The sequence below is a fragment of the Cherax quadricarinatus genome, chromosome 56, assembly GCF_038502225.1.
Source record: "Cherax quadricarinatus isolate ZL_2023a chromosome 56, ASM3850222v1, whole genome shotgun sequence".
Classification (NCBI taxonomy): Eukaryota; Metazoa; Arthropoda; class Malacostraca; order Decapoda; family Parastacidae; genus Cherax; species Cherax quadricarinatus.
In genome coordinates this window covers 17,544,769-17,570,039 of record NC_091347.1, presented here as the reverse complement: position 1 = coordinate 17,570,039, position 25,271 = coordinate 17,544,769, and the positions used below count along the sequence as shown (strand labels likewise).

Sequence of the window (25,271 nt, the reverse complement as noted above, 5' to 3'; positions counted from 1 at the left end):
ATGATAAAATGGAAGCCCTAAACCCGTAGGGGATCATAACAGCTCCTGGGAGGCGGGAGTCAATGCAATCAGGATCGATCTAAGGAAGAGCAGGCTCACTTCTTAGATCAAGAGTCCCTCACTGGCATCAAGTCACTGTCTTTAATTGTTAATAGTGGTTAAGACAGTGGGGTGTTAATAGTGGTTAAGATAGTGGGGTGTAATAATGGTTAAGAAAGTGGTGTGTTAGTGGCAGGTAAGATAGCGAGATATTAACAGTGATCAAGATAGTGGTGTGTTAACCCTTCAACTGTCCAAACGTAGATCTACGTTCACTTGCGTAGCACTGCGAATGAAAATCTACGTTTCTTTTTACATTTGATTGCTTGTACCTCTTCAAGTGGGGCTCCTTGGCGTGGTGAAGAGGCTCTTGGTCTGAGGAATTAGACCTGTCGGTCTTCTTCCTCAGACCGAACCTAATTACCCCCCAATCTCCCCTCCCCTATCCCATCCTCCCCTTTTTCCTTTCCTCCTCCTCCTCCCCACCCCTCCCTTTTGCCCTTCCTCTTTTTGGCCTTTGGGATTTCTCCCACAGGTGCGCTAGTTCCTAGGTAGGGGAAAGGATACCGGGGTCCATCCCATTCCGTTGAGGTTCTTGGCGGTGGCGTAGTTTGCCGTGGAATCTGGATCGCCTGGGGATGTCCCGATTCCTCTCTGGTATCCCGGAGTAGCTTTGGGTGTCTTTCAGGCCACGGGTGTATCTCTGGAAGCCACCTTTCGGATTCCGGGGGTGGTGGCCGAAGGAGGTATGCTTTGTGGCGGATATCCGGCCGCCCTCTCTTTTGTCCACCGAGGTAGCTCGGCAGATGTGAGGTTGCTATCCCGGATTGCTGGTTTACTGGCATGATGGGTAGGGTGTGGCAAGGGTTCCATGCTGCATCTGCGCTACTAACAGTGCTGAGGTTCTCTTGGGTGCAGAGGGAGATTTCCGGCCCTTTCATTCCTCCTGGGAACTATTCCTCCCCGCTCCCCACTTTTTTTATTCTTTTTTTTTATTTTTATTTTCATTTCTTTCTTTTTTTTTTCTTAAAAACAAAAAGCAAAGGAGTAACCTAACCATGGAGAACCCAATCCATGAACCCACTACCCCCAGGCCCCTTCTTGATACCGCACCCCATTCTGACCCTGCCTTGATTTTAGACCACTCTTCGGACACTCCTGATGCCCTTGTACCTCTTGCTGGTGCTGTTTCCTCACCCGCTTCAGGTACCGAGGCTTTGACTGACTCCTTCGATTTGTCTGAACTCCGCTCTCCTTTGACTATGCTTCCCGCTTCTCCATCTAGGGTATGGCAATTTTCGAATCGCCCGCCCATTTCATGCCAGACCAACTCCGGTCCTACTCCTAAATGATAACGTCAATCTCCTGATGATACTCCTTCGTTACCTTCCCATTCTAGTCAGAAAAGACCGACACGTCATGCACTCCCTCTCTACGCTCAGTTTCAGACCACACAATGGACTAAATTCTTTACTTTAAGACCGAATTCTTCTTCTGCCTACCTTTCTGACCATAGTATTGGCAAAGTGCTCCTGTGTCATGCTGGTAGAGATATTTCATTTCATGCTCTCAAGAGCGGTACGCGCATCATCACTGTCCAGAATGCTACCCAAGCTCATGATCTTTCTCTCCTTTTGCATATAGATACTACTCCTATCACTATTGAAAAACATCTCTCAATTCTTATAGTGGTACTGTCATTCTGCCCCATACCATAGTCCAACAGAATTTCCAGTCATGTGGCAATGACATTCTTGAACAAACCATACCCTGGCCGGGATTGAGACATTCTTGAACAGCTGGAACTCCAGGATCTCCCAATCCTCAAAGTAGACACTTATGTCCTTCCTGCCCGTGGACGGAGACGTTACCCTTGCAATGTAGCTCGTCTAACTTTTGACAGCCGAGAACTCCCGTCCTCTGTATATGTCGCGGGACATCTGTTACAAGTTCGAAAGGTGATACCTACACGGCAACAGTGTAGAAATTGCTGGCGTTTTGAACACTTTACCTTTCCAGTCTCTGGGCCTAGTTCTTCCCCTCTCTCTGGCTCTATTACAAGTGTGGAGATTCACCCTCCTCCTCGTACTCTGCCTTCTACCCCCGTCCCCTCCCAAGTTTCTCCCTCTTTTGCCACCTCCCAGGTTTCTGCCTCTTCTGTTTCCCCCCACACTCTTTCCTCCCCCTCTACTTTGGTACAGTCCATTACTGTCCCAATCTTTACTCACCCTCCCCCTTCTATCTCCAATATGGTCTCCCATACATCTTTGAATTCAGAAACACTTGAAGCCATTTCAGAATATATTGCAGAGACTAAACCTTCAATGGACACTGATTCCCTTCCTGTTCCTTCTCTTCCCTCTCCTCCATCTTCACAACCCCATTCTTCGCAATGCTCGGTTCCTTCACTGCTTGAACATCTTCCAATGCCACCACACGTTGACTTTTCTAACCTCTCTAGTCCGTAGATGCCTTTCCCTATGGATTCCTGGTATTTTCTTCATCACCAATCATGGCCTATTTACAGTGGAATATCCGCGGCCTCACGGGTAATCGGGGTGAGCTTCAGATGTTGCTTTCCAGGTTTTCCCCTGTTGGTGCTTGCTTACAAGAACCAAAATTACACTCGGCTGTTTTCCAACATATCTCAGGCTATAATTTATTGTATTCTTCGGATCCTTTCTCAGATGGGACCTTTAATGAAAGTGCCCTTCTTCTACGCAATGATATTCCGTACTGTCAACTATTTGTCCATACCTCGCTGCATTACACTGCAGCCCGTATCCACTTGAATAAGTGGTTTACAATATGTTCTTTATATCTCTCTCCTTCTCGAGCATTTTCTATCCCAGACTTTACCTTTCTTGTTTCATCCTTACCACCACCACTTCTGTTACTTGGTGATTTTAACGCCCACCATTTCCTCTGGGGGGGGGGTCTCATTGTGACTCACGTGGCATCCAGTTGGAGGCTTTTCTCGCCTCTCACCCCCTCCATGTTTTAAATACGGGTACTCCCACCCATTTTGATCCTCGTACTCATACTCTCTCTTGCATCGATCTATCAGTCTGCTCTTCCTCCACTGCACTAGACTTCACCTGGTCTGTTCTACCGGACTTACATGACAGCGATCATTTTCCAATCATTCTTACTTCTCCTTCCTATTCACCACCTTTCCGTAGCCCTCGCTGGCAATTTGATCGGGCAAATTGGGATCTTTACTCGCAACTCACTGCTTTTAGTGAGGTTCCTTCTTCATCCTCCATTGATGAGCTCCTACACCTCTTCTCGACGTCAGTTTATACCGCAGCTTCTCATTCTATACCCCAAACCTCAGGCAGGCATTCTCAGAAGTGCGTGCCTTGGTGATCTCCTGCTTGTGCTCGTGCAGTACGTTTGAAACGCGCTGCATGGGGCAGGTACTGGTACAATAGAACCGCTGAGAGACTTCTTGATTTTAAGCAGAAGCGTGCGATCACTCGCCGTGTCATCCATGAAGCTAAACGCACTTGCTGGCGAGACTATGTTTCCACCATCACCTCTGCTTCTTCTATGAGTGCAGTCTGGAAAAAAGTGAGGAAATTGAGTGGTAAATACTCTCCTGACCCGGCTCCTCTTCTACGGGTCGCTGGTGTTGATGTAGCAAACCCTCTCGACGTTGCCATTGAACTTAGCACACATCTGGTCCGTATTTCCTGGGGGCTCCATCTATGCCCCTCGTTTCTTTCTTCAAAGTCTGCCAGAGAGTTAGTACCCTTGGACTTTTCTTCTCTCAGAGAAGAACAGTATAATGTGCCTTTTACACTTCAAGAACTGGAGGCAACGCTCTCAGCTTGCTGATCATCGGCAGCTGGGCCTGACGACATTCATATTCGTATGTTACAACATTTACATCGGTCAGCCCTTGTAGTCCTCTTACACCTCTTCAATCTTATTTGGGCACAAGGAGTTCTTCCCCAGCTGTGGAAATCTGCCATTGTTCTCCCTTTCCGCAAACCGGGTACTACAGGACATGATGCCTCCCACTATCGTCCCATCGCTCTTACTAGTGCAGTTTGCAAAGTGATGGAACGTCTCGTAAATCGACATTTAATGTGGTATTTAGAGACACACAACAGTCTCTCCACTAGTCAGTATGGCTTTCGTAAGGGCCGTTCTACCATAGACCCCTTACTACGCTTGGATACGTATGTTCGTAATGCCTTTGCGAATAACCACTCAGTTATTGCCATATTTTTTGACCTTGAGAAGGCATATGGCACAACTTGGAGGTATAATATTTTGGCCCAGGCCCACTCCTTAGGCCTCCGAGGCAATCTACCATCCTTCCTTAAGAACTTTTTAACTGACAGACATTTGTGTGTTCGAGTCGATAATGTTCTTTCCCCAGACTTCGTCCAAGCTGAAGGTGTCCCTCAGGGATGTGTTCTAAGCACAACACTTTTTCTCCTTGCTATAAATGATTTGACCTCTGTTCTTCCACCCAATATTTGGTCATCACTCTATGTTGATGACGTCGCTATTGCTTGTGCAGGCGCTGACTGTCATCTCATTGCAGTTTCTCTCCAGCATGTGGTCGACCGTATTTCCACTTGGGCCACCACGCATGGGTTTAAATTTTCAAGTACCAAAACTCACCAAATTACTTTCACTAGACGCTCTGTCATCTCCGATCATCCTTTGTATCTCTATGGCTCCCGTATCCCCGAACCAGTCAGGTTTCTAGGCCTTCTCTTTGACAGTAAACCTCACATTACCTCTCTGAAGGCAACTTGTCACAGCCGGCTAAACCTTCTTAAAACCCTTGCTCATCTTTCCTGGGGAGCTGATCGTCGAACTCTGCTTCGCCTACATTCAGCCCTCGTTTTATCGAAACTCGATTATGGTGACCAGATTTATTCAGCGGCCTCTCCTGCTACTCTCTCTAGCCTTAACCCTATCCATCACCAAGGATTACGTTTGTGCCTTGGTGCTTTTCGCTCTTCCCCTGTTGAGAGCCTCTATGCAGAAGCGAATGTCCCATCCTTGTCTGATAGCCGTGATGCCCATTGCCTTCGCTACTATGTACACTCTCACGATCTCCACAATCCTTCCATTTATTCGTTCGCCACCCCTGTTTGCTCCATCCCTTTTCTCTTCGCCTACATTCACTCGTCTTCCCTTCAGTTACCACCTTTATATGTTCATGTAGCATCTCACTTTTCCCTACCCCCCTGGGAAGTTCCAGCTGTTCGGGTCTGTTCTTTCTCACTCCCGTGCTCGAAAGCTCAACTGCCTACGGTGGCTTCCCGCTCTCTTTTTCTTGATCACTTCCACTCCCATTCTCATGTCATTGCTGTGTACACAGATGGCTCTAAGTCTTCAGACAGCGTCGGATTCGCAGCAGTGTTTCCGGACAGCATTGTGCGAGGGCATTTACTATCTTCGGCTAGTATTTTTACTGCTGAATTGTATGCCATTCTTGCAGCACTTATTCGTATCGCATCTATGCCTGTGTCATCATTTGTGGTTGTCTCAGACTCCCTTAGTGCTCTACAGGCTATACGAAAATTTGATACATCTCAACCCCTAGTTCTCCGTATCCAACTTTGGCTACGCTGTATCTCTACGAAGCATAAAGATATTATTTTTTGTTGGGTCCCTGGTCATGTCGATGTACAGGGCAATGAACAGGCAGACACTGCTACGCTGTCAGCAGTACATGACCTACCAATTTCCTATAGAGGTGTTCCATTTCTGGACTATTTTGCTGCAATAGCTACCCACCTTCACGCCCGTTGGCAACAACGTTGGTCAACTCTGCTTGGTAACAAACTTCATTCTATTAAACCGAGCATAGGTTACTGGCCATCTTCTTGTCATCAGTGCCATGGTTGGGAGACCACTCTCTCCCGTCTTCGCATTGGCCAGACTCATCTTATGGGTATCTCATGGAGAGGCACCCTGTACCTCTCTGTGAGCAGTGTCAAGTTCCTGTATCGATTAGCCACATTCTGTTAGACTGCCCTCTCTATCAACGAGCACGAAGAATTTACCTCCAACGCCGTCTTCGTTCTACTACTCTCTCTTTACCTTCCCTTCTTGCTGATGGACCCTCCTTTAATCCTGACTCTCTCATTGACTTCTTGACAATGACTGATTTACTCCACAAACTCTGATGATGATACCTCTGCCCTTTCTAGCTCAGTCTCTTGCTGCCCTTTACCCTTTCACCATCCACTTCTCCGCTGTTATCCGTAACCTATTACTCATCCACCTCCCTTTTGCCACCTGATGCCCTCACTTCCTTCCTGCCCTGCAGTGCTGTATAGCCCTTGTGGCTTAGCACTTCTTTTTGATTATAATAATGAGTGTTGGTAATAGTTAATATAATGGAGTGTTCCTAATAGTTAAGATAATTAAGTGCAACATGTCACTTGTTCATCATTTATTCCAATAGTCATAGGGAAGCAGTAAACCCATAAGGGTCATGTAATGCCTAGATGATAGGATTTACTTGGATTCAGTCCAAGGAAGGATAAAGTAGCTCCAGTTCCTTGGATCAAGAGCCATCTACAAACTTTAGGCAACTCGCTTCAGGGGTGTTAATAACAGAGGAAGCACTAAACCCAAAGGAAGCAATACCATGCTAGGAAATGGGGAGGCAGATTCAATCCAGGGAATGGGAGGGTAGCTGCATATCCCTGGATCAAGAGCCCTTCATCGTTCACGATGTTTCGAGCACATATACAATACATAATAATGATGGATTATGGGGAGCCCTAAACCTGTAGGGATTATACAATGCCTGTGGGGGGGTGATGGAAGGTATTCAGGCTCAATTCAGGGAACTGGAGCACAGATCCAATTCCCTAGATCAAGAGCTTCTCACCAGCATCAAGGAACCCTCCTTGAGGGGATAATAATGATGAAAATGTTAATGATCATAATTAGTACTGACCAGAATTATTATCAAATTGCACTGAACCATTAGGGTTGCACACCGCTGCAACAAACTCCAATTTCACAGTGAATTATCCTTCAAGGGAAGAGTTGCCTTGATGCTGGTGAAGGGCTCTTGATCCAGAGAATTGGAGCTACACTCCTTTACCCTTGGATCAAACCTGATTACCTTCCTTTTCCCCAGCACTGTATGACCCTTATGGGATCAGCACTTTCACATAGTAATATAAATGAATAAGTCTGAGCTTAAAACTGATAAGTCCTAATGTTATATAAAAGGATATAAAAATATTTAACCTATTAAGTGTAAGATAAATTACTTGAATTGTAGATATATGGCTAAGTTTTTATAAGTGTCTGTGAAGTGCTAAACCCATCTGGGCCTTTAGTTTGTCTGTAATGCTTTCAATGAGTGGTTCTTTTAAATATGCAGTTGATTCTTCACTTATTTGGTTACAGTTCTCATACAATTAATAAGTTATTGTAACTGCTGTAACTTCTGTCTATAAGATATGAGGATTTTTATTTTTTTTATCCAGCACAAGTTGTGGAGGCTCAATCCTCCATCCATTACTGAGAAACTACCATTCGGAGCTGTGTGACCCATATGGGTTTAGCCCTTAGAAACCACACCATTAGATAATTACTATATTCACAAGAAAGCACTAAACCTAAATAGTGTCACAGCACCAAATGACAGGGAGGAAGCATGTTTAAGGGAAGACAAGTACAGAAAAGGTGGAGTCAGTACAATGAACCAGCATCATCACTGCATTAGAGGCACATAAAATGTTGTAAATGTATGAAAATGTTTATTGTACAACAACAAAATGTAAATGCATGAAAATGTTGATTGCATAACCTGCTAGGAATACATGTGACTGTTGTAGCATGTATACTCAACTATTTATTCCTTTATACAACTATGTATTATGTCAAAATAAAATATTATTATTACTTATTATTATTATTACTTAGTGAAGGGATTCAGGGAAACCGGTTATTTTCATATAGTCGGACTTGAGTCCTGGAAATGGGAAGTACAATGCCTGCACTTTAAAGGAGGGGTTTGGGATATTGGCAGTTTAGAGGGATATGTTGTGTATCTTTATATGTGTATGCTTCTAAACTGTTGTATTCTGAGCACCTCTGCAAAAACAGTGATAATGTGCAAGTGTGGTGAAAGTGTTGAATGATGATGAAAGTATTTTCTTTTTGGGGATTTTCTTTCTTTTTTGGGTCACCCTGCCTCGGTGGGAGACGGCCGACTTGTTGAAAAAAAAAAAAACTTATTCCCTTTGGATTAATACTTTAGAAACCAACTAATTAAGCATTTTTGAACTGAATCATGCTGTAAAATAATAAAAAGGATCTTTATATAGATTTTGGTGTTTAACAGAATGATTTAAATGGTTAATATGTTTAAGGCACATATTCGATAGTTCTGTAAATTATGAAAACTAATAATGTAACTAGTTAATTGATTCTGCTAAAGTATTGAAAAACATTCCCTGGTAATCTACAGCATTGGTACATGTACTAAAGGAATTTATGAAAAAAAAAATTTAAAACGTCACCCAAAAATAAAAAAAATATTGCACATGAGCTCATTAACAAGCTACTGCATGATACAGTGCTTCAAATTAACAGAAAACAATTTTTTTTTTTTTTTTCTCAACAAGTCGGTCGTCTCCCACCGAGGCAGGGTGACCCAAAAAAGAAAGAAGACAATTATGGTATATATATAAACAATTAGGGCCACATATACACTGGATGGGTAGATGTGTTAGGTTGTGAGATCAGGGATGACAAGGCCACAGTCAGTGATGATGACCTCAGTGGTGGAAGCATGACCTGCAGCAGCTTGGACCACTTCCAGCCCTGAGGAAACCTCACCAATGGGGTACCGGAACTGTCCTCCTGGTTCACCTCTGGTGCAGATGATAAAACCAGCTGTATCAGACGTCTGATTCACACTGGCACACGTGTTCATAGTACGTCTGGCAATCAATACTGCCAGTGTTCCTGCTTTTACTGGTTCTTTGTAATAATCGCCAGACTCCAGATGAGTTAATAAATTTTCTTTTAGTTTGCCTTTATTTTGATCAACATAGTAATCAACTGCAATATATTCCTTGTCTTGAAATTCATTTTTAACAGTTCTTATGGAACTGCCAATGTATGATGGTCCCAGAGAGCCAAGGCAGAGCAGCAGGAATTGCTGTGCACGACGCAAGCAGGGCAACAGCTGGATATAAGCCCGACCCAGACAACGACCATCAACACTCAGCTCTAGGAAAACCTCTGATGGCATCTGTAAGAGAAATTTACTGCTTGGATGACTTGTTATTTAACTGAAAGATGAATGTCATTGGAAAACTACTTTCCTAAACAGTAGTTGGAGAAACGAAAATGTAAAACCTTAATTTTTCCACTCCGATTTCAACCAGTTAAAAAAATGTCTCCATATGGAAGTGGAATAGAACTTCCTGCATAAGCCATGCATGTCATAAGAGGAGACTAAAATGCTGGGAGCAAGGGGCTAGTAACCCTTTCTCCTCTATAAATTATTCCCTGCATAGTATACAATGTGTAGTTTACATGTAGCAAAATACTGTTATGTGCAAAAAAAACCACTAGCATGAGTGTTGCGAGCAGACTAATCCTAATGCTTACACACTAATTATATACACAAGTTACAGAATGGTGAATTTTTATTATACATTTTCTTATTCATTAAGCAAGTGGTTGAGTGTAATAAAAAAAAAAGGCCTCTACCATGAAACATTTTTGAAGTTCATGGACAGAACAGAATGACTTCAAGAGTGTATCAGTCTGTAGTGGAAGGAAGGCGGGGTAGGGGTCGGCCTAGGAAGGGTTGGAGGGAGGGGGTAAAGGAGGTTTTGTGTGCGAGGGGCTTGGACTTCCAGCAGGCATGCGTGAGCGTGTTTGATAGGAGTGAATGGAGACAAATGGTTTTTAATACTTGACGTGCTGTTGGAGTGTGAGCAAAGTAACATTTATGAAGGGATTCAGGGAAACCGGCAGGCCGGACTTGAGTCCTGGAGATGGGAAGTACAGTGCCTGCACTCTGAAGGAGGGGTGTTAATGTTGCAGTTTAAAAACTGTAGTGTAAAGCACCCTTCTGGCAAGACAGTGATGGAGTGAATGATGGTGAAAGTTTTTCTTTTTCGGGCCACCCTGCCTTGGTGGGAATCGGCCGGTGTGATAATAAAAAAAATAAAAAAATGGACAACATGCATGATGCTATTAGTTGTAGCTTGTAGTATGTGTAACTTTTTTTAGAATTACTTACCAAATTTATTTGCTTGACAAACTATTAAAATCTAGGTAAACCTTTTCACAGCATTGGTATTAAAATCTCCTACATAAATCATCTATATTTTTGGAGGGACTTCTAAACTGTATTATCTGAGTGCCTCTGTAAAGACAGTGATTATGTATGAGTGATGGTGAAAGTGTTGAATGATGAAAGCATTTTTCTTTCTTTTTGGGTCACCCTGCCTTGGTGGGAAATGGCCAATGTGTTTAAAAAATATTGGCAGTTTGGAGGGATATGTTGTGTATCTTTATATGTGTATGCTTCTAGACTGTTGTATTCTGAGCACCTCTGCAAAAACAGTGATAATGTGCGAGTGTGGTGAAAGTGTTGAATGATGATGAAAGTATTTTCTTTTTGGGGATTTTCTTTCTTTTTTGGGTCACCCTGCCTCGGTGGGAGACGGCCGACTTGTTGAAAAAAAAAAAAAAAAAAAATATATATATATATATATATATATATATATATATATATATATATATATATATATATATATCAGGTCCTCAAATAATGTTGTTTCATTATAACACTGATGAGAAAAAACTGTACGAATTTTTATTTTACAATAATTTATATTCATTGTATGAATACAAATTATTGTAAAATAAAAATTTGTAAAGTACAGGATAATCGTACAGATGCACAACAAAAAGATGCAGTATGAAGGCACTAATCAAGGCCACCATATTTGTTATCATTTGTTTTTGAACTGCCTGGTGGTATCAGGTGCTCTTTATAATTTTCATTTTGTAAACATTTATTCCTTGATTTAACCCTGTTGCAATGAGTGATAAAGGTGCACTGTGCACCCCTGATGTCTGTGGCCACAAAATACTGAGAAGTTTTAAAAAGGTTTGTTTATATCATTTAGCTTATTGTTAAATGGGTTTCATTTATGTTGTTTCACTTAAAGTCGCAGTTTCCAAGAATCTATCAAAGACGATGAGTGAGGATATACTGTACTAACATACTGACTTGAAATGGAAATTATTGCAAGCGGAGGACACAGGCGACAAATAACTTTTAGATATACATGTAATTATAATAATTAAAATTGTTTATTGAACTGTCTGGTATACTATCAGAGTTACCTTTAAGAAGAGGTGATTGCCAACACTCTTAGCGAGTGAGTGCAGCAAAAGTTTACCATCCCGATAGTCCAGTTGGGCATGGTGACACTCGACAGTCTGATGGGTGCCATGCTGGGGTAAGGTTGATGTTACAGCTGAAACACAGCTGCACAAGCCTTCCTTTGTGCTGCTGCTGTTGTTGCATCTGCCACTACACACGCTCTGACTCTTGCACATACGCTTGCTGGAACGAGTAACCATCATCACTCTTCGTCCCCTCTGTGGCTGTAGCTGCTGGGAAATGGCTATGTCAGCATTATTTTTTGTTGCTGCTACCACTCTTAATGTCATTACTGCTAAGGATGCTCCTGCTTCTACAGCTAAGGTTGTTCCTGCTTCTACAGCTGTGGCTGCTCCTGCTTCTACAGCTCCTGGTCCTCCTCCAACTTCTACTCCGTTTGAACCTGCATGTTCTTTGTTGACCTCAACTTTTGAGTCACTTCCAGACAACACAGACAAATATTTAAATTCTGATTCTGTATCAATAATCTTTACTTTTTCTTCAAAAACCAGCATACACCTGACCTTGGAAATCTTTTCAATTTCTGTTAAAAGACCCTTGGTATTTCTCTCAAGATCATAAAGCTGAGTACCTCTCAGGCACTGCATCCTCATCTTCTGGCAACTGTTGTAAAACTTGCTCTTGATTTCCGCTTTCTCATCCCCTATTTTATCTATTCTTGATTTGATGTAATCTTTCAGTTCTGATTTCTTCTCTTTGACATAAGTCATGGCCAACTGCACCGGATGGTTATTTGGATGTTCAGAGTAGAGGCAGACACCGCAGAGCTCCACTCGACACTGAACACACCAGTACCTCAGCTCATCACCATGCTTACCGCACAAATCATACTGATGGGAACAAAATAATCATTATTAGCTTTGTGAATTCATAAATTATAGTGATAAACTATATTTCTGTATTCATTGATACTTCAGAGAAAGCTAACAAGTAATTGGCTCATTGTGCCTCAAGATGCAAGTCACTCCTGAATATTATTATCTAAAAGTTAATGAAAATAGTTATGTAATTACTGAATATATTTTGATCTTCAAGATATTGTGCAAAGAAATATCTGTCATGACTCGTAAAATTAGTGAACCTATTAGCTTTAAGCTAGGCCTATTAACTACCCAAGGGTCACTGAGATTGCAATCTGCCAGGACACTATTATCAAGAGTACTTTAACTCATAACATTGGGATTATGGTAAAGTTTTAGTTTATATAGACACATACAGCTCTCAAGTGAATATAAACCACAAATAAAATTAAAGTATACTTTCAACAACATTAAATAGCATAAATAAAGATGAATTGAAAAATAAAAAATAAAATAAAACTTTTATTTCTTATAGGCCATATGAAGAAGTTACAGTAGTTATATATTCCAACTGATGTGTTTATGACTTTAATATCATTGTAATATAGATATAATTTGTTACAAGTGAAGGCTCAGAAGAAAATCACTATGCAATGCATTTTGGGCAGACTAAACATAAGGCTTACATACTACTTAAATCTAGATCTATTATATTAGTCAATGAGTATTAGTACAGCCCAAGTAATCCATTATACAGGCATACCTCACTGATATGGCAGTTAGGTTTCAGACCACTCCTGAAAAGTGAATCACAGCCTTTTATTCACTTGCCAGTGAATAAAAGGCTGTGATTCACTTTACAGGGGAAATCTGAACAAATGAACAATGAGTATAATTGAAAAATTAGTGAAACTCCACAGTGTGAAGTGCTGTAAAGCAGGGCCTGCCTGAATGGAGTCCAAGAGATACATACTTGGTCCTTGCAAGGACCCCAATGGAAATAAGTCACTTTAACCTTTTTAGGGCTATCCTAGGTCATTTATTCATATGCTACTATGTATGATAATTTGTGTAACTGTATTTATGTGTATCTGTACCTAAATAAACTTACTATGTCTATGTGTTCTGTTGCAGTACTCCAGACAGAATTTAAGCCATGGGTTAATGTTTGAATTTAATGCTCTATCAACATAACATGCACAGTAGGAAGTGTGAATATTTTGTACCAACATCACCCTTTATCCTAGGTAGTAGGCTGGTAAACAGCAACTGCCCAGGGAGGTACTACCCTCCTGCCAAGTGAGTGTAAAACAGAAGCCTGTAATTGTTTTACATAATGGTAGGATTGCTGGTGTCTTTTTTTTCTGTCTCATACACATGCAAGATTTCAGGTATGTCTTGCTACTTTTACTTACACTTAGGTCACACTGCACATACATGTAATACATGTACAAGCATATGTATACATACCCCTCTGGGTTTTCTTCTATTTTCTTTCTAGTTCTTGTTCTTGTCTATTTCCTGTTCTCTCCATGGTGAAGTGGAACAGAATTCTTCCTCCGTAAGCCATGCGTGTTGTAAGAGACAACTAAAATGCCGGGAGCAAGGGGCTAGTAACCCCTTCTCCTGTATATATTACTAAATGTAAAAGGAGCTTTCGTTTTTCCTTTTGGGCCACCCCGCCTCGGTGGGATACGGCCGGTGTGTTGAAAGAAAGATCACCCTTTATATAGAAAAATCATTATTCGTCATTTAAGGAAATAAATTATGCCTCTAATTAGATATCATGGAGAAGTGGAAAAGAATTCTTCCTGTGTAAGCCATACATGTCATATTATTATTATTATTATTATTATAATCAAAAAGAAGTGCTAAGCCACAAGGGCTATACAGCGCTACAGGGCAGGGTATCAGGTGGCAAAAGGGAGATGGATGAGTAATAGGTTACAGAGAATAGTGAGGCAGTGGATGGTGAAAGGGTAGAGGGCAGCAAGAGATTGAGGTAGAAAGGGCTGAGGGGAGTGCGAAAGGTATCATCATCAGAGTTTGTGGAGTAAATCAGTCGTTGTCAAGAAGTCAATGAGAGAGTCAGGATTAAAGGAGGGTCCATCAGCAAGAAGGGAAGGTAAAGAGAGAGTAGTAGAGCGGAGACGACGTTGGAGGTAAATTCTGCATGCTCGTTGATAGAGAGGGTAGTCTAACAGAATGTGGCTAATGGATACTGAAACTTGACACTGCTCACAGAGAGGAACAGGGTGCCTCTCCATGAGATACCCATGAGTAAGACGAGTGTGGCCAATGCGAAGGCGGGAAAGAGTAGTCTCCCAACCTCGGCACTGATGACAAGAAGACAGCCAGTAACCTATGCTCGGTTTAATAGAATGAAGTTTGTTACCGAGTAAAGTTGACCAACGTTGTTGTCAACGGGTGTGAAGGTGGGTAGCTATTACAGCAAAATACTATTCTGGAAATGGAACACCTCTATATGAAATTGGTAGGTCATGTACCGCTGACTGCGCAGCAGTGTCTGCCTGTTCATTGCCCTGTACGTCAATATGACCAGGGACCCAACAAAAAACAATATCTTTATGCTTGGTGGAGATTCGCCGTAGCCAAAGTTGGATACTGAGAACTAGGGGGTGAGGTGTATCAAATTTCCGTATAGCCTGTAGAGCACTATGGGAATCTGAGACAACCACAAATGATGACACAGGCATAGATGCGATACAAATAAGTGCATACATGTCATAAAAAGTGACTTAAATGCCTAGTTTACCTGGAGAGAGTTCCGGGGGTCAACGCCCCCGCGGCCCGGTCTGTGACCAGGCCTCCTGGTGGATCAGAGCCTGATCAACCAGTAACCCTTTCTCCTGTATAAATTATTAAATTTAAAAAGAAAAACTTTAATTTTTCTTTTTAGGTCTTCCTGCCTTAGTGGGATATGGCCAGTTCATTGGAAAAAAAAATAAATATGAAAATTACTGGACAAGGCACTGGACAAGCACTTAAAGTCGGTACCTGACCAGCCGGGCTGTGGCTCGTACGTTGGATTGCATGCAGCCAGCAGTAACAGCCTGGTTGATCAAGCCCTGATCCACCTGGTCACAGACCGGGCCACAGGGGCGCTGACCCCCAGAACTCTCTCTAGGTATATCAGTGTATACAAGTACAGATGCTCCTTGCTTTACAATGGTTCAACTTACGATATTTCAACTTTACAATGGTGTGACAGTAATGCACATTCTGTACTATACAGTGCTGTACTGTACTGTATGATGGTTTGACTTACAATATTTCGACCTTACAATGGTGCAATACTGATGTACCTCCTGCAATGTACAGTAATGTACATTTAATGGCAGGATAAAATTGTATTCATTTATTTACTTTTCAACACTGGTACAGTGGTACCCCGAGTTTCGTACAGCTCCCAACTCGAACAATTATGTAAGTATATATTACTGTAAGTGATTTTGTAAGTGTATTTTTTGGGGGTCTGAAACAGACTAATCTAATTTACATTATTCCTTATGGGAACAAATTCGTTTGGTAACAGCACTCGAACAGCCTTCTGGAATGAATTATGTATGAAACTTGGGGTACTACTGTATTTAGTTATGTAATTATTTATTTGCTTATTCAGTGACTGTAGGTATTTATCTACTTATTTAGAAAAGGATGGAGGAAGGGGCAAAAGAGGTTTTGTGTGAAAGGTGCTTGGACATACAACAGGCATGTATGAGCATGTTAGATGGGAGTGAATGGAGACAAATGGTTTTTGGGAATTGACGAGCCATTGGAGTGTGAGTACTGTAATATTTTGTGAAGGGATTCAGGAAAACTGATGAAAGTGTTGAATGATGGTAAAAGTGTTTCTTTCTTTTTTGGATCACCCTGCCTCGGTGGGAGACAGGCAGCATGTTAAAAAAAAATATTCATGTTCAACTTACAATATTTTCAACTTACAATGGGTTCTTCAGAACGTAACCCCATCATAAGGTCGAGGAGTACCTCTAAAAAAAGTATGTATAACTGCAGATGCACTTTCCAAAATTTATTACTATGTACCGAGGCCTGATCTCAGACCCCTGAAACCCTCTCCAGGTATACCCCAAATTCTACTGCTAGCCCTACACTCTCCATTCATTTGTCCATGTTTTACATAAGGAATTTGAACTAGGGGATTAGCATCAGACACTCACTACAAACCATTCAACAAATTATAGGCAACACTCAGTGCCCTTATTCAAATCTCTAAATCTTTTAAATATAAATATTGTCTATATGTTCAACTGTTTGATACACATTTTTTAAGACCCTGAACTGTAGTGTTGACCCTAATCACAGGCTCTTCACTGAGCTGTGACAGAACTTTCTGGCATCTCACTAGAAATAAATACCTCTCCAATATTCCTCCTGTTCATCTGAAACTGCAAATAAATAGTAGAATGTTTGAAATAGCTTACCAGGCAAAGCAATAAAAGGTGTACGTTATGAAAAAGTAATGTTGTACCTAGCTTAAATAATAAAAAATTAATCCCCATATATACAAGTGTCCTTCCCATTATTATCAAACTATTTTATTTAGATTATATACACCTCATATTCATGGCGTTATTGTAAAATTTAGCTCTTTAATTTTAACATAACTTCTTTTATATATGTATTAAATTATTAAGCAATAAGTGTCCTTAGCTCTATGTAATAAATGTGTTCTTGGTTGATGGCACATAAGGTGAATTCACATAAATTGAACTTATCATAACATGTAACAACAGGGATTCATTCTGAGACTGCAAGTTCCACATATATTTTCTTATTTTTTTTACCAAATGTATTCATACTTTGTGAGTATTCATTTCATGCACGAATAAAGAAATCACTTTTCTTTTGTAGAGATTGATCACGGAGTGTAGATTTATTGTTACAGTGTGTTAGCATGGGCAGGGTAGGACTGGAGCTTTTGTGTTTTGGATGTGTTTAGTAGGTGAGGCACGAGACATCCCACAACACTCACTCTCACACTCACTATTACTTTCAACACACTATATAAGCTCACTGGATGTACCACACTAAAATCTGTTTTCTTTCTACTACTATCTTATGAATATGGTATCAACATTAATGAGATAACTGATAATGAACAAGAGATTGGTATAAACATAAGTAGTGGCAAGCTGGGATGATCGCACGAGTAAAAATGCACAGCAACCACCTGCTCCAATCACATAACAGCAAACTTTTACCGCATTTTGCCGAATTTAAGTAAATTTGTAAACAGTGATTTTGCATGAAGCAAGAGAAATCTGTAATATATATACATACATATATATTTTTTTAGATTTACCACATAGGTCATTGGTAGGGTGATCAAAAAGAGAAAATACATTCACTATCATTCATTCAATGTCTTGTCATCAGAATGTAAATGTCGCAATTCAAATGAGCCTCTGAACTGCAACATCCCCACTCTAAGGTTATAAAAGTCATGATTTACTTTAAATGATTGTGTATTTTTCTTCTTGTATCTAAAACATTTTCTCACTCATTTAAATTTCTGATTTTACTTAACCTACTTCCAAACATATTTAATCAAATTCCTGTGTTAGACTGCCTGAAATGATGAGAATAATGTAGACTTTCAAAAAATATTATTTTACTATGTACTGTATATTATACCCACAGTAGACTTCCAAAAAATATTATTTTACTATGTCCTGTATATTATACCCACAGCAAACTTTCAAAAAATATTATTTTACTGTGTTGTATATTATACCCACAATGTCAGACACCTATGTCAGTAATTTTTTCAACAAATATAAAATTCAAGTTAACAAGTAACCTATGTTCTAGATTACTTATGACACAGCTCTAATATCATACAATTCTATTTATTAACATTCCTGATAGTGAAAAATTAAAGTCAGTCTGAGGAAAAGAAAGCTGTAATAATTATTTCTATTTCTTTTTATTTTGGTGTAGACTCTGGGGAGACTAATAGCACAAGTGTTCAATGTTAAGTTTATCCTTTGTTCTGTTTTATCCTTGAAACAATGAATTATAAAATATCATGCAGGCTTTTTGTATGTTGAGTGTAGGCTTACTGCCTGTTTTGGAGGCAAAGGAAAAGATGTCTACAGCTGATCGTGAAGGCTTTTCAAGGGCTGCATTTATAAGACTAGTGATTATAAAGAATGGGTTGGAAATATAAACACATATGCAGAATAATGTGATCCTTTATTGACAACGTTTCGCCCACACAGAGGGCTTTTTCAAGTCACAAACAGATCTACCTGGGGTGGAAGGTACGCAAGTATTTATAGTCAGGTGGAGATTACCGCATGTGGTGATCTACTGAGTGGGGTTATAGTCTAAAATCTTGGGTAGCTTGGAAGAGAGATTGGATAAGTGTGGGCAAAACGTTGCCAATAAAGGATCATATTATGCTGCATATGTGTTTATATTTCTATTGTGTCGGTATTTTATACCATTTATTTCCATAAAGAATGGGTTATAGCCAATGGTCACATTTTTTCTGTCAGGAAACAGCAAAAATCTCTTGATATGAATCTTTGCCAGATGATGACCCACTAGTAATAACAATGTTTATTTCTTTAAGCACTAGCCGGTTAATCCTCCACTGGCCTACCAGAGCTAGGTAGTACACCCCAGTGAAAAATCTAGTCATTGCCTAATAATCATCCTTTCTTTAATTATGCCATTTTTACCAGGCCTATTTTACTATCTCATATTTAAAGATTAAAGATTCTGGTGTTTGGTAAGTCAGGATATTAAAAGACAAGTGGACAGATTTAATTAAGTAGCTTGCGACTGGACGGTATCTTGGTTATGCTAGGTTTATATTAAAATTCCCAAAATTTATTAAGTGATTTTTATTTAGGATTAAATCTTTGTAGTTGTTGCAAAAGTTTATCAACCTTAGAGGATGAAAGTTAGTATATAGTATTGTTAAAATTGAAATTAAAGCCTTTTGAGTTCTTGGTTGAAAATTGTGCAAATATATGTTCATCTCTCTGTGTTTATTATGCATTATTTCACAGTATTTTTTTTTAATACAAATTATAACTCAGCCTCCTTGGCTGCAGGACAAACTTTTGAGCAATGAAATATGTGGAAACAGACTGTTGAAGTCTGGACTTTCATACAGCAATTGCAAGTTTTGCCGTGCAACTTCAAAATTGGGCTTATCTATCTTTGGGCCAAACTCTGCATTATGTTCAATGAAGCTCTGATGACGGCATATGCTGGAAGAATGGAGCAGCCATGAAGCAGAAAACAGCAAACCACTAAGCTCTTCTGCCATTATTATCCATCTATGCCATCAACTGAGCTTCGATGAACATAATACTGAGTTTGACCCACAGGAAGGTGAGCCCACCCTTGCAACTGGTGTACAAGAGTTACCAGAGTCATAGAAGGTCCAGACTTCAACCATTTGCTGCCATATGTTTCAAAGATCAAATGTTTGTCCTGCAGTGTCACAACTTTCTGAACAGACTGTGTGAATGCAGTGAAATTGGCATACTCATTTGCTTTTAAAACAAATTAATGCAGTGTTAAGTGTGCATAATAGATTCACAATTTTAATTTTCAATTTCCATTTTAGATTCCTAATTAAATACATATACTACATATACAGTGGAACCTTGGTTTTCGTGATGAATCCGTTCTAAAAAGTCTGATGAAAACTGAATCATACGAAAACTGAAGTAATATTTCCCATAAGAAATAATGTAAATCCAATTAATCCGTTCCAGACACCCAAAAATAATAACAAAAATTACATTTTATAGAGAATAACTATAGTTTAACATACAGAAAACAATGAGAAATAAATCTAAATGAGTAATGAAATGGATAAATGAACATTTAACATCACTTTTACCTCTATTGAAGACTTGCTGGCATATGGAAGACGGCGAGGAGGGGAGAGGGAGGAGGAGAGGTTATTGTTTGGAAGGGGAATCTCCTTCCATAAGGGCTTCAGGTATCAAGCCCCTATCTGGGGTTACTTCCCTTCTTTGTTTTTTACTGGCACTAGGACCAGCTCGAGTCACTGTACCCGTCACACAAAAAATCTGGCCAGAGAGGTCTGTTTCTGGCATCTCTTTAAGATTTGCTTAAAATGAGACAAGGCATTGTCATTGAACATGTTGCAGACATGGCTTGCAATAGCTTTGTTAGGGTGATGCTCACTCAATGAGAAACAAAGGCAGACTGAGTCACAAATGCATGGGATGCTATGTGTGGGTGCTTGAGTGGCTGAGTCACATGGACGCATTTGGTATGGACCATTTTCAACTCTATGAAAACTGCGTGGATGTATGAAAACTGGGACAAAATTTCGACGAAAAAAGTAAAAAACCAAATCCTACAAAAACTGGGGCATATGAAGACTGAGGTTCCATTGCACACAAGAATTTTTCAACATTTTTGGCATAGAGAACATCCTTCATATCTGAATACATAATCGCATGCCAATATATTAACCCTTAAACTGTCCAAGCAGATCTACGTTCACATACGTAGTGCTCCAAAAGTAGATCTATGTTTTTTTTTTACATATTTTCAAATATAACAAAAAAAAAAAAAACATAGATCAAAGTTTTTTTACACTTTTTCAAATGTAAAAAAAGAAAAGATCTACTTTTGTTACATACTTTCAAATGTTGAAAAAACGTAGATCTACATTCGGACAGTTTAAGGGTTAAATACGTGTGATCATAAACTACACCATAGATATACATGTAATTACCATAATTTCCTTGAAGGATGACATGAAACTCAGCAATGAATAGTTGATCAACAGTCTCTCAACATTAACATTTCTGTGGAATTTCTTGCAAGACAGACAGAGTAATTCACCAGTAGCGATAAAATTCACTACACAGCTGCGACAAAAGCTATAGCCACAGGGCAAGATCAGTGGCTCATGACTCCCTCTCTTGTACATCATTGAGCACACTGCACATACCATGCCCTCCATCTTGTCTCACTGGATCAGTAATGTCACTAACCTTTGGAAAAAATGGTATACTGAGTGATAAACTTTTACCATTGTTTCATAATCTTATCTTTTCAGTCACAGGAGGAAACAAGTTTTCATATAATTTTAAGAGTCGTAACTTGTACATCTCTTCTGGTATCATGATGTAATGAGTCTGTATGCCATTTACAGAAACTGAGGTGATTAATCTGTATTTAATCTGAATAATTTTGTGCACATTTATATAGACTGGCCCCACTTTACAGCACTTCACTTTACAGTATTTCACCAATGCAGTTGTTTTAAATTATACCCATTCTTCATTTATTCAGACTTCCTACAATAAATATATTCACCATTCATTATAAGCCTCAGACACACACAATCCAAACACCAAACAACCAATCTTGCTTAGATTTAACAACTAAATAAACAATCCTCATTAGGAAAGCCATAACACAAAAACAAACACATAAGTAATGACAGTATACCTGGAAAGGGTTTCGGGAGTCAACGCCCCCCGCGGCTCGGTCTGAGACCAGGCCTCGTATGTAACTATACAGGAACTGTTCCTTCATCAACCCTCTCATCTAGACCTAAACTAGGATAAGTGACTATTGATCAACTTACTCAATAAGGCATTTACTGGACTAGTCCTAGGTAATGTAGCTCGTCTTTCTCATCTAGACATGTACTATGTTCAGGAACTATAGCTAAACCTAATTTGGACATGCATGAAGTTCAGAAACTTGGCTTGCGGTTTTGCGGTCTTACGTCACCATCAAGCTTGTGACCGCTCATTAACAACTGAAAAACTAAAATTCTTGTAATTGTAAATTTTAATTTGGTTATACTATTTTTTATAATCATTCTCATACAAGACAGATGTGACGTGCTACTCATGAATGCACATAGCCCTGGGGCCAAAGTTCAAGAGCCTCAGAGTACCACTGAATGTCTTTACAAGTCAATATTTAATTTCCTCCCTCCAGCAGTTGGGAAAATTCACAGGCACAAGTGTCGTGGCTCCATGCCTTCTCTCTCACTGCAATATTTTATCGACAGCCAACATTGAATTTATTGCTAGGTGTGCAAGTTCTTTTTTGCTTTCTCCTTACATCCAGTCATGACAGGAGAAAAAAGTTCTGAATTAGCTATGTGGGGTGTTAAATAGTTAACACTGCGCGTTATGGAGAGGTCATTTCATTTTTTAAATTATAGTTTAGACACACAAAAGAACACTACTGTAGGCCTATTGGCCCGTGCTAGACTGGTCCAACTTACACCCGCCAGCACACCCACTTATATACCCATCCAGACTATATTAAATATACTGAAGGGCAACGTCCTTTGATGAGTCCCTTACCAGCATTAAGGTACCTCCCGTGAGGGTCGTGACATGGCAAATGCTTTCCAGCCTCATTAAGAATGGAAATGGAGTAAGAGTACATTCATCGAGGATCGCCAGAGCCTTCTGGGACCCCAACGAGGTACTACCTTGAGGGAGGCTCGGAGGGACCCAACAAGGTACTACCTTGAGGGAGAGGCTCGGAGGGACACCAGCGAGGTACTACCTTGAGGGAGAGGCTCGGAGGGACACCAGTGAGGTACTACATTGAGGGAGAGGCTCGGAGGGACACCAACGGGTACTACCTTGAGGGAGAGGCTCAGAGGGACACCAACGGGTGCTACCTTGAGGGAGAGGCTCAGAGGGACACCAGCGAGGTACTACCTTGAGGGAGAGGCTCAGAGGGACACCAACGGGTACTACCTTGAGGGAGAGGCTCGGAGGGACACCAACGGGTACTACCTTGAGGGAGAGGCTCGGAGGGACACCAGCGAGGTACTACCTTGAGGGAGAGGCTCAGAGGGACACCAGCGAGGTACTACCTTGAGGGAGAGGCTCAGAGGGACACCAGCGAGGTACTACCTTGAGGGAGAGGCTCAGAGGGACACCAACGGGTACTACCTTGAGGGAGAGGCTCGGAGGGACACCAACGGGTACTACCTTGAGGGAGAGGCTCGGAGGGACACCAACGGGTACTACCTTGAGGGAGAGGCTCGGAGGGACACCAACGGGTACTACCTTGAGGGAGAGGCTCGGAGGGACACCAACGGGTACTACCTTGAGGGAGAGGCTTGGAGGGACACCAACGGGTACTACCTTGAGGGAGAGGCTCAGAGGGACACCAGTGAGGTACTACATTGAGGGAGAGGCTCAGAGGGACACCAGCGTGGTACTACCTTGAGGGAGATTCAGAGGGACACCAGCCAGGTATTACCTTGAGGGAGAGGCTCGGAGGGACACCAACGGGTACTACCTTGAGGGAGAGGCTCAGAGGGACACCAGTGAGGTACTACATTGAGGGAGAGGCTCAGAGGGACACCAGCGTGGTACTACCTTGAGGGAGAGGCTCAGAGGGACACCAGTGAGGTACATTGAGGGAGAGACTCAGAGGGACACCAGTGAGGTACTACATTGAGGGAGATTCAGAGGGACACCAGCGAGGTATTACCTTGAGGGAGAGGCTCAGAGGGACACCAGTGAGGTACTACATTGAGGGAGAGACTCAGAGGGACACCAGTGAGGTACTACATTGAGGGAGATTCAGAGGGACACCAGCGAGGTATTACCTTGAGGGAGAGGCTCAGAGGGACACCAGTGAGGTACTACATTGAGGGAGATTCAGAGGGACACCAGCGAGGTACTACCTTGAGGGAGAGACTCAGAGGGACACCAGTGAGGTACTACCTTGAGGGAGAGGCTCAGAGGGACACCAGTGAGGTACTACATTGAGGGAGAGGCTCAGAGGGACACCAGTGAGGTACTACCTTGAGGGAGAGGCTCAGAGGGACACCAGTGAGGTACTACCTTGAGGGAGAGGCTCAGAGGGACACCAGTGAGGTACTACCTTGAGGGAGAGGCTCAGAGGGACACCAGTGAGGTACTACCTTGAGGGAGAGACTCAGAGGGACACCAGTGAGGTACTACATTGAGGGAGAGACTCAGAGGGACACCAGTGAGGTACTACATTGAGGGAGAGACTCAGAGGGACACCAGTGAGGTACTACCTTGAGGGAGAGACTCAGAGGGACACCAGTGAGGTACTACCTTGAGGGAGAGGCTCAGAGGGACACCAGTGACGTACTACCTTGAGGGAGAGGCTCAGAGGGACACCAGTGAGGTACTACCTTGAGGGAGAGGCTCAGAGGGACACCGGCGAGGTAGTCACGAGGAAGCTGCTCCAAGTGACAATGGGACGCCAGGAGCCGCGTGGCTAACACACTGCTACAGCAAAACGTTAGTTATCCACATAATCCTATCTTTTCCTTCCTTAGATCGAATATGAATGCTTCTCATTCCTCAGGTGTTGTATAACCCCCATTGGGTTTAGTACTTCCCTATAAAGAATAATAATCATGACCTGGAAGTAACAAGGTCAACGATTCTCTTTTTTTCAAGATCATGCAGTTCCTCTGAGAGAGTGAGTCACCTGAAGTTATCTACCTAATTAGTACATTTTTAAATTTTTGCCCCAAGGGACGAATTTATTGGTGAGCGTCACTCATGAGTAAACAGTCATATAGATTATACTGAGCAGCAATGGCACCTTTAACAAGTATCTAAATTTTAGGATGCCTTTAATATTGAAACCTGGGCTATATGGTCCTCTTGTCTTTAAATTAAAGGAAGTGAATTCATTAGTCTTCCCAACATCTCACAGTCCCAGCTATAGACACGTCACCTAACCTAATGTATTTTTTTTTATATTTATTTACTGTTACGTAAAGTCAATGATATACTATTTTTCGTAACGTTCAGACTTCCACTGATTTATGGCAAAAATAAATATTTCACTCGGCTTATTCGGCCAATGTGGACGATTCGGCTTATTAGGCACGACATACGTATGTCGCTGGCTTGCGACACCCGTTGCTGGGAAGCCAGCGACAGGTGTCGGTCAAATGACCAAAACCTCCCCAAGTA

At 41.3% G+C, this 25,271-nt stretch overlaps 1 protein-coding gene and 1 long non-coding RNA gene across 3 annotated transcripts in view; one reads left to right on the top strand and one right to left on the bottom strand.

Annotated features, from left to right (window-relative positions):
* LOC138854375 (uncharacterized) overlaps positions 1–25,271 on the top strand; it is a 165,186-nt gene that overhangs the window by 125,536 nt on the left and 14,379 nt on the right. The gene's annotated exons all lie outside the window — the stretch shown is intronic.
* LOC128700796 (uncharacterized) lies at positions 7,930–24,568 on the bottom strand. Of its 2 annotated transcripts, none has more exons than XM_070097116.1 (4): positions 24,476–24,568; positions 21,053–21,314; positions 11,413–12,303; positions 7,930–9,295 (listed from the first exon to the last, which is right to left on the bottom strand). In XM_070097116.1, exons 2-4 carry the CDS (start codon positions 21,281–21,283, stop codon positions 8,768–8,770), a joined length of 1,650 nt encoding a protein of 549 aa, XP_069953217.1. In that variant the 5' UTR covers positions 21,284–21,314; positions 24,476–24,568; the 3' UTR covers positions 7,930–8,767. The 2 variants fall into 2 exon arrangements, with proteins under 2 accessions (XP_069953217.1, XP_069953218.1); XM_070097117.1 differs by lacking the exon at positions 24,476–24,568 and adding an exon at positions 22,937–23,025.